General features: G+C 39.6%; 1 protein-coding gene across 10 annotated transcripts in view; it reads right to left on the bottom strand.

Annotated features, from left to right (window-relative positions):
• Nucleotides 1–4925: 4925 nt before the first annotated feature.
• MBNL2 (muscleblind like splicing regulator 2) overlaps nt 4926–14957 on the bottom strand; it is an 87059-nt gene continuing 77027 nt past the window's right edge. For 7 of the 10 annotated variants that reach the window (XM_063126054.1, XM_063126052.1, XM_063126050.1 and 4 more), the window contains one exon: nt 7286–7388. In XM_063126054.1, the coding sequence (XP_062982124.1) occupies nt 7374–7388 (15 nt within the window). In that variant the 3' untranslated portion in view covers nt 7286–7373. Of the gene's footprint in view, nt 7389–14957 lie in introns of all 10 variants that reach the window. The other 3 variants (XM_063126053.1, XM_063126049.1, XM_063126046.1) reach the window with 1 other exon arrangement.

Raw genomic sequence — 14957 nt, forward strand, 5'->3', positions numbered from 1 at the left:
TTTGTTTGGTAAATGACATACAGTGGTGGCAGGCCTCAACAACGTGTCCTTCGCCCAAACACAAAACACAAAGGGAGTGTCCGTCAGTCGGCGGAAGTTTGGCCCCACACTTAACGCACTTTCTAAACGGGGCTTTAAGTGCCATAAAGGCCTCACGCGACCGAAGTCGCTGAGGAGAACTATCTACAATAACTTTTTTTTTTTTTTTTTTTAGATACAAGGAAATTTGTAAGAAAAAGAGTTTAGAAAGAGATTAGAAAAGATTGAAGAACGAAGAAGATAGTAACAAGAAGAAGCTATACGAAAACGCTAGAGGTTCGGTAAACAGGTCTGTGCACAATGGCGGACGACGAAGAACTGAGGTAAGGGCGGGAACCCCATGGACATGCGCGGTAGCGTGGGGGGAGGGGTTCCCGCCAAAAACGTTCCACTCAGCTATAGTAGGTTCCGGTCTGGTCTCTGCGCAGGCGCAAAGCCCATATGTGTGATGCATAGAGACCACGAAGAAGAACTTTAGAGAAAGCAACTTTTTTTTTTTTTGAAATTGTCCAAGGAATTGTTTTCTCCAAGTTATGCACTTTAGGAATTTAATATTTTGTTTATAACTTCCCTTGATAAAAAGATATTCTCAGAACATGTCAGGAACAATACATTGGCGGAGTTGTCTTTTTGGAATGGTGGGGGTGGCTTGCCTTTTACAGCCAATACCTTTTGTGCTTGTACTGTAATAGGGGTGGTGGCATAGAACTCTGTCCAGGCAAGTACTCTTCATAGAGAATATATTCCCAAATTTTAATGCTCGACAGAAGACATCTGAGAAAATTATCCCATGGGAATTCCTTTGACATAACTGCATGATCCCTCAGCTTCATTCCCCCTTTTTTCACCCTTTACAGCTTATGACATAGATCATCGGAGGAGGGGGGGAATTCATACGACAATCTGACATGTTTTACACACACTTTCTTCAGAGCAAAGTCAAATCTCAATGGTTAACAATTACACTTGATGAAATTTTGAGAAATTTTGAATACCTGAAAATGTTTGTGGGCAATGACATCTGTTGCCCATCTATGTCTCAAATTTTGCTTAATGATAATAGGAAGAAGGTATCCTTGTGTATCCACCCAAGGATACCTTGTGTGTCCACACTCACCAACTTTTGTGGAATTTCTTCTAGCACTTAATGCCTGTTTCAATTTCCACTCCATCTCCAGTGTGCTAAATTTCAATGTCTTCAAACATTACCAACATTTTGTTGATAATTGCTCATCAGATAGTGTCTACCTACTTGGTTATCAACCTTCACAAGAGACGTATTTATCATCTTTTTTTCTCAGTATAGTTTATCTGTTCTTACAAAAGCACTGTACTCGTTCAAGGAGGAATTACTATATTAGGCAGCCTTGGTGCCCTTGAGATGTTTATGATTTCAACTCCGATCTGGCCCAGTCAATGGTCAGGGATGCATGTCGTCTGAACAGGGTCTGTAATAACTTGTGCAATTTGTGGAGGCAGAATCAAACAGAAGGATTTGACCCTTGCAGAAGAATAAAAACATGGTTTCCACAAAGCAGTATAAGCTTTGTGGAACATGCTACTGGATAAAACCATGAGGTGGCAAAACTAGGTCTGGACTTCAAACTATGGATGATTTGCATGATTGAATGTTCTCCCTGACCAAAATCCCCCCTCCATGTAGAAAACCAGCATATCCAGGAAAGGGTTATAACTATGCCTTTTTCTTAGCATGGCAGTTTAATACATGAAGGAAATATTATTTTCTAGAAAAGTATTCCATTATGTGAGGACTTCATACTGTGAGCCCCCACTTCTAGTCTGAAGAGCTAGGGTCCCAAACACAGGTTTACCACTTTTAAAATTAGGTAAAATGTTAAGAATTGCTGCACAGGCACCCTGATGTTTGGTCCCAGGGATATATGAGAAATTTGTTTGTTCATTTTTGGACAGGATTTACCCATTTCAAACATTCTAGACTGAACAAAGACTAGGATGCAATCTGTAGTTGAAGTCCATACATTTCTGAGCTTGCAATGTGATTTGCAAATCAAAAAAGAAAGTGTTCAACCGGATCCATACATTTGGAAAATCTGCTCAAGTACACTTTAATCAATGGGAGAAAGTGCACAGAATTGAAAGATGTGCACAATTGATGCGTACATTTGGAAACATATGCACAGAAATACGACAGGATTTTCATGAAAAAAGGGGGGAAATACAGCTTGCAATCTGGTATGGATTCAAGTTGGAATGAGCTTCGAGATCGAATTCAGAGAATTGGGGTGAGCTTCACTTTTGGAGATTACCATATCTCTATTTAGTACGATGAGTTCTGGATTGGTGTAGTTTCCATGTAGATTGATGATGCCAGGATTGCTAATTCAGCTTTCCGAATACAAATTCCTCTGTCTATCAGCACCCTAAATTTCAGCATTACTTTATATATTATTATTAGCAACTATTTTAAATGTAAGGCTCATTTCCACCTCTTCTCCTGTTATGATCATTTTGCTTCTCATTATGTCATAACAATGAAATAATACTGACGTACCAGAATAGTTTTAAAATGTTCCTTTTTATTTCCATGGTTGCACATTGGGTAATTAAATAATATCTCAACAAATTCATAAATGGGTATTTAAACAGGCTGCTAAACAGTTACAGTACATGGAATAATAGAAGGGGTTTATTTAACTCTTACCAAAAAGTATGCAGTGTAAATGTCGCCACTGATCATTTTGTATGGGCAAATTAAGGTATTTTGGTGAAGTGCTCTTATAGAAAATACAGAGACATCTCAAGTAACTTGAAATTATGTCCCAGCTTCTGTACTGACTGACTATATTGGCCCATTATATGGTTGCTTCAAGGAAGTTATTTAAAAATAAAATCAACATAAGGTCCATTTACCATCATTAGACATTCTTTTCCAAAATATAAATGACATTTTGGCAAATAATATTTATACCAAAAAATAGTTTTAGATCTTCCCAAATTCAACGTATTCTACAAAATTACTCTATAATAAATAAATAAAAAGCATGTACTTAATATTTTATATTTATGCTAGTTCATTCCTTAGAATTAGTACAGATCGAAAGCAAGAGGCACAGAGGCTAAACAGATTGCAGCTAAGTATGAGCAGAAGAGAGCCAGGGCTGGCAATAATGTCTGTGAATGAGAGGGTGAAACTGGATTTGCGTAACTTCTGCTATCCTACAGAACCCTGCTGAAATGAATATGCATGGGTTGTCTTTACTGGAACACAAATTCACTTTTTATTTTGGCAGATGAACAGATTGTGGTAGAACCTCAATACAGAATCTGGTTTGAGATTTAGGCTAAAGACTGAAGCCAGAATATCAAGGTAAGACAAGCAACAAGCCAAGGGGATGAAGCTTTATGTTTGGTTTAGATGCCAAAAGTGTTGAAAGCAAGTACTTATTAAGTAAGGAAATCAGGGTGGGGCTGGAATGGAGGGACACATAAGCCCTATGCAGGCGTTCACATGTAACACTGATACAGTTAAAGGGAAGACAGGTCATGGGTGAACACACAAGCCCTGCCCCCAAGGGTCAACGCTACCCCAGCTGCATCAGAGATCTCCGTTCATTGAACGTGAAGATTTGAATTGGGACTTGTAAGCACAGCTTGCTGAATGTGCTCACAAAGATCCTTCAATCGAAAACCTTGCCTATCAGCCAAATGCCTGCATAGGTCTTCTGTGGAGTGTTGTCAGATGGTTGGATTGCAGATAAAGGAGATATCAACACAGGAGTGGAAGGCTGGCAAGTTACACAAACGGGGAAGTAGGAGAGGGATAAAATAAAGTTGCTGATCAGGATGTGGAGGATATGAGTAGATTGATGTGTTCTGATTTGCACATAAAGGCCTTAGCTAGACCACGCGATATCCCGGGGTGATACCCGGGATCATACCTGTGCAACCACATGATGCAAAAGGGATCCCGGGATCAGAGAGGGATCATCCCTCCCTTACCCCGGGATACAGCCCTCCCCTTTGGGCCTGGTTTTCGAGAGAATGTGTGGCCCTTTTCTGCGGGTTGACCCGGCCGGGAGCTGCACCCATCGGGTTTAGGGGGGGGAGCGGGAAAAGTAATTACTTTTTAAAAAAGGACCTACCTTCAGTGCATGAGTGTTCATGTGCTCCTCTTCCTTTAAAAATAAAAAAAATGGCGGGTGCAACACCTCTCTTCCTGAGGTCGTCACGCCTTACATGTAAATGATGGAGAGATCTCGCGTTAATCACAACGCGATGTCTCCCCTCCTCTCCCCCGGAACAAAAGGTAGGTCTAGCTAAGGCCAAAGTGAACCCATGGTTTATTTAACCCATGGTTAACCAATGGTTTGTTGCCCTACCCAGGGTTTGTTTGGCAGAAAATCAAACAAACTGTGGTTTGTTTTCTTAATTCCTGGATGATTTCCCTCTCCCTCATCTACTTCCTTTTATCCCAAATTCCTTTGCGGTGCTGTAGTGCTGGCATGTAGAGAAGCTCGGTTTTTTGACCACTCTTGCCCACTGTCTGAAACAACCTGGTGAAACAACCCATGGTTCTATATTCACCCATAATGACAAGCTATGGTTTAAACAATCCACAGTTCACAACCCAACAGCTAACTATGGGTTCACTTCCAGAGTAGTTCATTTCTTAACAAAGCATGGGTTAGAATTATGCCCAAGCTATTGGGATGCATCTACATACAAGAGTAGATTATGTGGAACTCATCTCTGCTGATACTATTTTTTCTGCCTATCCCACCTCTGTGACTCATGCTCTTATACTATGATACTTAAACAACTTATTTCAGCATAGCCCCATTGAGACCAATGCAGCTAATCTGGAGCAAATGGTTTAAAGTTGATATAAATGATTTTTTTTAAAAAAAATGTAGGAACAGAACAAACTTGCATGCCAATACAGTGGAACTCTGTTTTTTTAAAAATAAGTTCTCTCTTTTTCTCTTTTTGTTCAGGAGGAAAATTCATCTATGTACTGAAAGTTTGATCATTAGTGGATAGAAAACAATATTGGAGTGGTTCTAAGAAAATAATTGCTTAAACATAATATGTTCACTAAAATGTTCTTTCTACAGTTTAAATATTTAAACAACATATATAAATTGCCATTTAGTATTGTCCAATAAACTACCAAATGTTTAGGTGGATTATTAAAAAAACCCAACAACTACAGATGTAGGTAAACAGCCAAGTCAGCAATCTAGTTATAACAACTGAGAAAATGTACAAACAAAAATAAAATAAAATGCATAATCCTCACAAATTAAGACAGATGCAAGAATACAAATACTATGTTTACCATCAGATTTTAGGGTTTTCTCCCCATTAGGTGATGAAAGCTACTGTTTTAATATAAACAGATATTAGACATTTGGAAAACAAGATTAACACTGAAAAATTATTTCATTAGCAAAAAAACCAATTAGTGCTTCTGGTCTCTCAGAATAGGCAGTGCTGCCAAAGCTAAAAAGCTTAGAATCAATCTGAAAAGGCTAAGTTAAAATACTGCAATCATTCATAATGTTCGCATGGAAAAACCAGATGTTTCAAACAATTATACATATTTCCATAGAACAGCTGTTTTTTTGTTTGTTTTATAAACAATAATTTAAAAACTATGTATTTATGTGATATATGTGCAACATATAAAATGTGAAATGTGACATATTTGGTACAACAGTGTAGGAAACAAATCTTAGAAAGAAACCTCCTACATTAATAAAATGTATATAATTACCTTGTAAATCAACACAGTATTTAAAAAAGTAAACATTAAAATCTGTTTTGTCCATATATATGTATGTGTATATATAATATGTATATAGCTGTATTAAAGATATCTTCATATTTCTGTGACATAAAATAAGCTTTTAAAGAAAAAGTTTAAAAGAACTAGCTTCTTTCTCTGTGCTGTAATCCGGTTACAACTTCTTTAACCTGATTTTAAAAATACGGCAACAGTAACAATGGATTAAAATGAAGCTCTCTCTATATCCTGTTCAGTATTTTCCTAATCATCTAGATTAAAGTCACTTATCAATTTTAACAATGACTGCATTCAGTTTGAATTAAATTAGTATATCATGCTAATCTTTTCACATATATTCCCATTTCTTTAATTGGGAAAAAGTTATTTCATAACAAGTTCTTTTTGGTAACCTGATTGTAAATCTGAAAGCTTAATCAGTTGGTGTAGATTCAATTATAGACCGCAGTGTCACTTAGTTTCAAGTCTGATGTGGCAAAATTTAGGCACTTCTGCAAAGGCTTTTTTTAAAAAATATTCTCTCTTTGTAAAATAACATAGTCAAGACTTTGTTAGGGGTATGAAAAATCATACCGTGCAAAGGTTTAATTTAGTTCTAGAATGCCATGATTCCAGTATAGCTTCTCCATACACAACCAAAACCAGCTTATGTGCATCTCTGCAATTTGTGCTTTACCTTGGATCCTCTATTTGAAACGTTTAGGTGGTGATGTGCTGGAATCCAGGGTTCCACTTTCACATTGCCTCCTTTGTCTTGGCATCAACTGCCCAGTAGAGAAGTGAGCTTTTTTAGAGAGTACAAAATTGTCAAAGGGTTAAAAGTTAAATCTGCAGTTGTTATATTGGCCAAGATCCAAAGAGCTACCATGGTGGACTCAAGGGCTTGCACATGCCCAGTGTGATTATTAAAACGAAAACAAAAACCCTCGCACCACACACTTTCCTTTGAGTGGAATTCTTTGTCATGTCACAAACTACTTCTAAAACGCCGCAATGTCGAAGGCAGTCTTGCCAGGCGAAGTGGGCGGGGCTGCTGGGTGAGAAACCCACCCCCCCAAAGTGGCCGGGCCCCATGTGGAACTAATCATGTGGTCCTTTGGATCCTGGGCTTAGGGGGCCAATGTAAATCATTTATTGCTAACATTGAAAGATTCATAAAGTTGTGAACCCTACAATAATGTATGAATAGGACTACTTACATTAGCTATAACGATGGTGGTAAGACAATATTCCTAAGAAGTAAACGGTGTTGTATAAAACTTTTAAAAGTAAAATGTTACCCTTTTATGTCTTGAACCATCACAGCTGGCATCAGGTAGTTAACTAGATTAGTTTGGAATATACTAAGCATACCATATTTAATATTCATATATGCTATAGCAGCACTAGCTCTTAAGTGTTTTGTGATTTGTCCAGACGAACAAACTCTTTACTCAGCATGCAGTTTCTGGCAATTCTATTGAGGAAGAGACAGGGTAGTATGTACAATAACAATGCTTTGCTGTTCTCATTGAGGCCTCTTGACATTCCATTCCATTCCTGTTGACTATTTCAGGATTATCTGTTAGAAGAAAAGAAAACACTGTTGAATGTGCTACCAGAATTTTGCAATTCATATGAATATATTTTTTTCCTTTTATTTTTCCGTTACTTCAAAATAAAAGCACAAAGATTCTCTTAAGATCTTTATCAACTAAGCTGGGCCCAATACAGTATAGTGGTTAGAGTGTGCGACTGGGACTCAGGAGACCCGGGTTCTATCCCCAATCAGGTATAAAACTCACTGGATGAGTTTAGGCCACTCACTGACTCTCAGCCTGACCTACCTCCCAGGGTTGTTGTGAGGATAAAATGGAGAGGAGGACCATATAAGCCATCTTGGGTTCCTCACAAGAGGAAAAATGGTGGGAGATAAATGTAGTAATAAATATGACATGCAAGCTTTTTACAATAGTAGTGCTCATTCCTGGTACATTGTGTCTCTGAGGTGCAGTGTTAGCAAACCCATCCTTGTATGACACATGCTTCCTAAGTTATGCCTGTGCCCTCTGGTTTGATTGACACTGCTGAAATTTGGGTATGTTCAGCTTGCCCTCTCTGAATGACCAAAGGTACCATGCTAACCTGGGATTCCCCCTCTTCCATATCATTTCTTCTTTCACAGGTGTTTCCCCCCATAATTATGGTTTGGTATTAAAAAATTAAAGCGTGAATATTTGACTAATCTATCCCCTAACAGGCTTAGTGATATTCAGAAACTAGAAAGCTATGACTACTGAAAACCGGGGACTTTGATAAGGGATTTATTTCAAAGTTTTAAACAGTCACTCTCCTAGTCACTCATGGGAGATAAAAATGCCTGTTCTGTTCTTTCAGATCACAAATGACTATAACAAGCTATTAAAATGGGTTAGTGATTTTTGTGGACCTAATTACAAAATTGGTTTATTTATAAAAAGACATTACTTGAAGATAAATCTCTCTTGGTAAGCACCAGAGGCTTCATATACAAAGTTCTGGTAAGTTGTTGCCAGATAAACTCAGTAATGTGAAATCTGCATGAAGATCTAATTTGGGGTGATCTAGGACGATCCAGTTAATTTTCAACATTCAGAGTATAAGGTTCCAATCATATATCAGAAGCATGAGACACTCTACTACCATAGAGCCACCGATTCAATATTAAAAGTAAATATACAACTTCTATCTTTTTCTGGGTGGTGATGCAGTTTGCATAGCATGTTCCTGATAAAAGGAGGCAGCCTTAATAAAAACTCTTTATCAACCAATTGCAAATTCTCACCATAAATGTGTATATTTTGTATGGCATATAATATCTACTAACCACAACAAAATATTACCTCTGACATAGTGCTCATCTACACCAAGCAGGATATTCCACTATGAAAGTGGTATAATAGGCAGGAGCCACATTACTGCTTTATAGCAGTATTGAAGTGCATTGCAGGATCTACACTACTGCTTTATAGTGGTACTAAAGTGCACTGACTACTGTTGGGGCCCATAACACATCTACACCAAGCAGGATATAACACTATGAAACTGGTATGAAAGCGGTATACAGTATGTGTCATGGGCCCCAACAGTTGTCAGTGCACTTCAATACCTCTATAAAACAATAGTGTGGCTCCTGCCTTTTATAAACCGCTTTCATAGTGGAATATTCTGCTTGATGTAGATGAGCCCATAGACAATATCAAATGCCATTGTTAACAGGGTGTATTCTACCTAGATACATAATTATTGGGTGATATCCCATTAACCCCTCCTGCTGGTGGAACAGTTTCCATCAATGGAACAGATTTCCACTGCCTGCACACCCTCAAAATTGTGAAGATATGGGGGGGGGGGGGAGAAGCATGAGAGACTGCAAGGGAGAGATGAAATTTGGGGAAGTCTTATTGTGCAATTGGAAGTCCTACTTATATGACTTTGGGCTCTAATACCTTTATAACAAGTTGCTGGAGACACTGATATAGGAGTATTCAAAACTGGGGAGATATCAAAATGAAGTCACAGGATTGAAGATAATGTCTGGTCCGCACGATCTTGGCTTGCTGTGTTGTCCAAACCTGAGCAGCATGGTTTGTTGGAGGGGGAAACAACCCTGAACTAACCCATGGGCTGTTATTTGATTATTTGAGGACTTTTCCCCCTCCAACAAGCTATGCCGCTCAGGTTTGGATGATACAACAAGCCATGCCTGTGTGGGTAATTAGGCAAATGGCATACGCCACAGCGTAAACACGTTTAAGCCACAGTGATAGTGCAAACCAGGTTGTGTAGTATGAGGATTTAGCATGGACATGTTATTATATCCGTCTTCCTGCAGACAGCCCTACAAAACATCATTAATTTGTTGAGATAATTTTCAGGAATATACCTGGTATCTAAACTCCATTAATTTATGATGTAATAGCAATCACAACACTATTCTAATAATATTAGGCACAGAACACAATAGTTTGGGATCCTGCACCATCCCTGCCTTCTCTATGCTCTTGCTGCAACTACCACCACTATAACATTATGCACAGTACCATGATAAAAAAAATATACCATCAGTGGTTGACAGTGGTTGGGAAGGTAGTACATTAGGGTATTCACCACTGCTGATGCTGTACTCCTGTGTGTTCATGTGTGTGTATATATAGAGACTGTATATGCAAAAGCTGCTTCTTTCAACTGAATACAACAAATGTATCTGCATATTTCATTTAAATCAAAGGACCAAAAGAATTAAAAGTGGTGGTTCAGGGGCTCTTCCAAGCATACAAACTTATAAATATATATAGGGTTCACAAAGGTATACCGAGCTTAGTATAACCTTTCTTGTGGTTGCCCAATGAAATTATTCAAAGATTCTGTAATTCTTGATCCACCTGAATAATGGCATCCTCCAAATGCAGATATTTATATCTTTTTTAATATTAACTTTCAAATACTGACATACCCTTTGGGGATGGCTGACCTGGTACCTCTTTCACAACTATTAATTTATCTCCAACTGAGGTTACTACCCAGCTGACAAAATGCAATATGCGAAGGATTCATCTGCAAGACATTATGCTACTTCAAATGTTCAGTCTGGTACCTACTTTGACAAACTATAGCACTTTTCAGTGCCAGAGAATCTTTGTCTCCAGGAGTGCATGAATATTATTCTCAAGTGCACTGCATATATTTTTGCACAGCTGGAGATGTAAACGCAACCAATTCTTGTTGCCTGCATGCAAGATGAGAGAGCCTACTCAAGTTCCACTGCTAGCCTCATCCCTAGCCGCTATCAGTACTTCCTGTGGACATGGGTCACGCTTCTTTCCTAGACTCAGTCATTGCTGCAATCCTATGTGTGTGCCAGGTTTAGGAGCCTCCTGCTTGCATTTGGAGTAGGATGATGAAGCATGAGGTGAGCACCTCTGAAGAAAGTTTCACCCACCACCTGCAGAAGCAAAACAAACGCCGTGTCTTTCCTGCTACCCCCAATGTTTTATCACTCCTGCTGTTTCTCAGCCCGGAAGCGCAGGCACCCAATGCTGAAGAATAGGTCTGTCCCTGAAAACATGACAGTTAGTACTTATTATATCAGGGCTCCCCAACTTTTCTGGGACAGTGGGCACATTTGGAATTTTGAAAAAGTGCCCCAGGCACCACCACAAATTGGCTGTGGGAAGGGGAGCAAACACAAAAATGTTACGAGCACCTCATTTTGTTTGTGTGCACTCTCTCTCTCTGGCTTTTTTCCTTTCACCCCCTTTTCCTCTCCCCCCCCCCCAACATCTCTGGCTCTTCTTTATGTGGTGGGATTTTTTAGTAGTGGCCCCCCAGCTCTGGAACTCTCTCCCAATGGAAACGTGCTGGTGCCCACACTGCTGCCTTTTCTGCACCAGGCTAAGACTTTCCTGTTCTCCCAGCTGTTTTAAGCTTTTCAAAGACTTTTAAAGTATTTAAAAATATCTTTGTGAATTAAGAAATTACTCCATTTATTTGCAGAGGGGGAAAATAGCTAGGTGGGCACCTCAGCTTGGCCGTGCAGGTGCAGTGGTGCCTGGAGATGTTGTTTGGTAACCCCAGCAGTCCATTCTAGTTAAACAGATTTCCAGGGTCTAGCACACAAACTGAGAGAGGACATTACTTGGTTTGTGTGTACTATAACGCACATTAAAAACAATCTGTTCTATAGCCTCCCCCCCAAAAAAAATCATTCTCAGTGGCTCAGTTCAGACAACACATTAGTCAATGCAGTGTGATAATTCCACTCATTGTTTGAGCTTTTAGGGGGCACTCCCCACACATGTTCTAATTCCATCGTTGTGTGACTGTGGGCTACCGTGGAGTTGAGTAAAATCCATTGCAACATTTGATTGACAGTTCCTCCACCCTCACTCTTCCCACAGTCCTCCCAATGGTATCCCATCAGCAATTGCTGCAAAAAACCCAGACCTGGCGGCTTTCCCACTCGCTCCTTTCGCCATGCTTGCCAGGGAACTCCATAGCCAGTGGGAAAAGTCAACTCGACACAACGGAAAACTCGATGGAGCCCGCCACATAACACACAACGGTTGTGCAGGAGCTCTCCTCTGCACAGCGTGGATATTCTATGTGGAGTGTTTTCCCAAAAAAAACCTCCGCCGTTGCATGGAATTATCCCGCCAGACAACACATTTCTCAACTGTATTGTAAAAACCCCACCGTGGAGTTCTAAAACTACCGTTGAGAAACGTGTTGTCTGAACTGAGCCAGAATCTCTTGTGAATGAGATCTAGCCTGTTTGCACAAGTTTCAAGCTGCTACATTCCCTTACCTTTGCTACGACTGACAAATACCATGACTGAAAACAAACAAAGCTGAAATAAGTTGGCTGGCAGTGACTGGTGCAGTGGCTGCCTCAGTCAGCTGAATACAATGAACAAGGCAGCTGCTTTTCTAATTTAAATCAATCCAAAGGAACAGGATAGTTTAAACTAATGGCATTTTCTTGTTTGGGAGCAGATGCTGAATTATTCCTTTGGCAATTCTTTTGGACTCAATTAATAGAAGGCCAGGAGTAACAGTTCCCTGATATCTTACTACCTGATCAGCTTCAACTCTTAATTTAAAATATCAATCCCATTAGAAGAAAGCTGCTATGTCCAAATTCCATTCTCATTTGCTTAATTTGTCATGAAAGGATAACAAGTGGGTAGGTGGGAATATTTAAGGAATGAGATAGCTCAATAGTAGAGCATATGTTTTACATGTGGAAGGTCCCATGTTCAATCCCAAGCATCTCCAGTTAAAAAGGATATCAGGTGGTCTAAGAGAGCAGAACTAGACAATTTTTGGCTACAGGGCTGGTGCCTCCAGGACTGTCCTGGCACCCCCTTGCAAGTTTACCATGGGGCAGCAAAGTGAGGGGCAGCAATAAATAACTGAACAGTAGTAGGAAAAGGGCAATGGCGGCATATTCCCAGTGCTCCAGTGAAAAGTGTTGGGTGAAGCTGCTGCCATCTTAATTTCCCCGCAATGCATATGGACCCAACATTGGGGATGGAGACAACGTGGGGGAATTAAGAAGGTTGTGGCTACCGCCACCTCATCTGGCACTGCTTTTTGGCCCAGGGTGACCATATGGAAAGGGGGACAGGGCTCTTGTATCTTTTACAGTTGTACAGAGAAGGGAATTTCAGCAGGTGTCATTTGTATGCATGCAGCACCTGGTGAAACTCCTTCTTCACAACAGTTAAAGCTGCAGGAGCTATACTAGAACAGGGCTCCTGCAGCTTTAACTGTTGTGATGAAGAGGGCATTTCACCTGGTGCTGCATGCATACAAATGACACCTGCTGAAATTCTTTTTTCAATACAACTGTTAAAGATACAGGAGCCCTGTTCTCCTTTTCATATGGTCACTCTACTTTGGCCATTAAAAAGGGGAAGAAAGAGGGTTGGTTTTTTAAACAGTAATTTAATATAAAAATAGAGAGGAATTGCGTGCGTGTTTTTAAAAATGGAGGCTGGCATTTGCCCAACCATGTTGGGTGCTGATGCCCAGTCTGCTAAGCTTCATGGACCAATGGTCTGACGCCTGATAAGAGAGCTTCATGTGTTCATATATGGCATGGCATGAAAGTAAATATTAAATACTAGCCTTATGATGCAAGCAATTTTGGCAATCACTATATCTCAGAATAATCCAAACATTTTCAATGTCACACAATTTTGTCCTCATTTCTACTATTTACTAGGAAAGCATTGTTCTAGAATTGTAAACCAATTACTTGTTCAGGAATTTACTTGAATGTATTGGGGGGGAGAGATAAATGATTTCTTTGACTTCTCTCCATACGGTAACCATTTTAGTCTGTTGCAGCAAAAACAACAAGAAGCCTTGTGGCTCTTAAAGACTAACAAATTTATTCTGGCGTATAAAACTCTCTTTCTGATGAAGTGGACTGTCCATGAAACCTTAGGCCACAATAAATTTGTTATTCATTAAGGTGGCACAAGACTCTGCTGTTTTTACTTCTTTGTATACTCTGAACTTGCCCACGCCACCTCTGACCAGACATATTCTCTCCCACCCTACATTTTATAGCTATTGACTTTCAGTTTCTTTCTCACATACTGGAATAAATCAATATTATCCTACGGGTGGCACTGGGAAAGTGATGGTACATGGTACAGTAATGGGTAAGTACCTGTTACAAGAATGGCTGATACTAGTTAAAGTTTGCACCTTGTGCTCCAATACATTCACGGCATTTTATTTATTTCGTAACATTGGAAGCTGTCAGGCCATTGGTCCATGTAGCGTTGTATTCTGCAATCACTGGTAGCAGCTTTCCAACAGTTTTAGACAGGAGTCCTTCCCAATCCTACCTGGAGATACCAGGGACCGAACCCAGGACTTTTTGCATGCAGAACATGTTATCTACCATTGAGCTATGGCTCTTCTTTGTATAGTACTTCCAAGTGTTGAAAGTAGTTTACATGCATTATCTAGTTTGTAATTCTTACAACAAACATGCCAAGCAAAGTCAGTATTATTATTCCCATACTGCAGATTGGCGGGCGCACCCCCCCCCCCTGAGGCTTATGGTCTTATTGAAGCCAATAGGATTTCTCGAGATATATCAGTTAATGAAATAAATATTATCTTCTCCATTGTTTTCAGTAATTACATGCCGGTCTTGGTGTGACCCTATATCAATAAACATAGGAAGTAAGAATGAGATTTGGCCATTTATGCAATGTGCCCTTGGTTAGTCCCGCTTCTAAAACCTTAACAATCAACAATAACTAAATATTCATACATGGAGCAAAGGGTCATTGCTGTAGTGACAGGTTGTTAATGGGACAGTCTTGTGGAAGGAAAGTATTAAAATGGATTCAGACTACAGTATTAATATACAATTCACACGATTATTTTGATATGCACTGTGAGCCTATATAGACAACCATTTTGCTACACATTTTACCAGACATTGGGCTGTTGTTATATGGCAAAATTCTCCGTACTACTTGGCAGGATGATACAAACAGCCAAAATATCATGGGGATAGAGAACTCATCCTGTGTGATCGTATCACAGTGTGATACGTTAATTGTAATATTGACACATATTGGTA

The sequence above is a fragment of the Elgaria multicarinata genome, chromosome 5, assembly GCF_023053635.1.
Source record: "Elgaria multicarinata webbii isolate HBS135686 ecotype San Diego chromosome 5, rElgMul1.1.pri, whole genome shotgun sequence".
Lineage (NCBI taxonomy): Eukaryota > Metazoa > Chordata > Lepidosauria > Squamata > Anguidae > Elgaria > Elgaria multicarinata.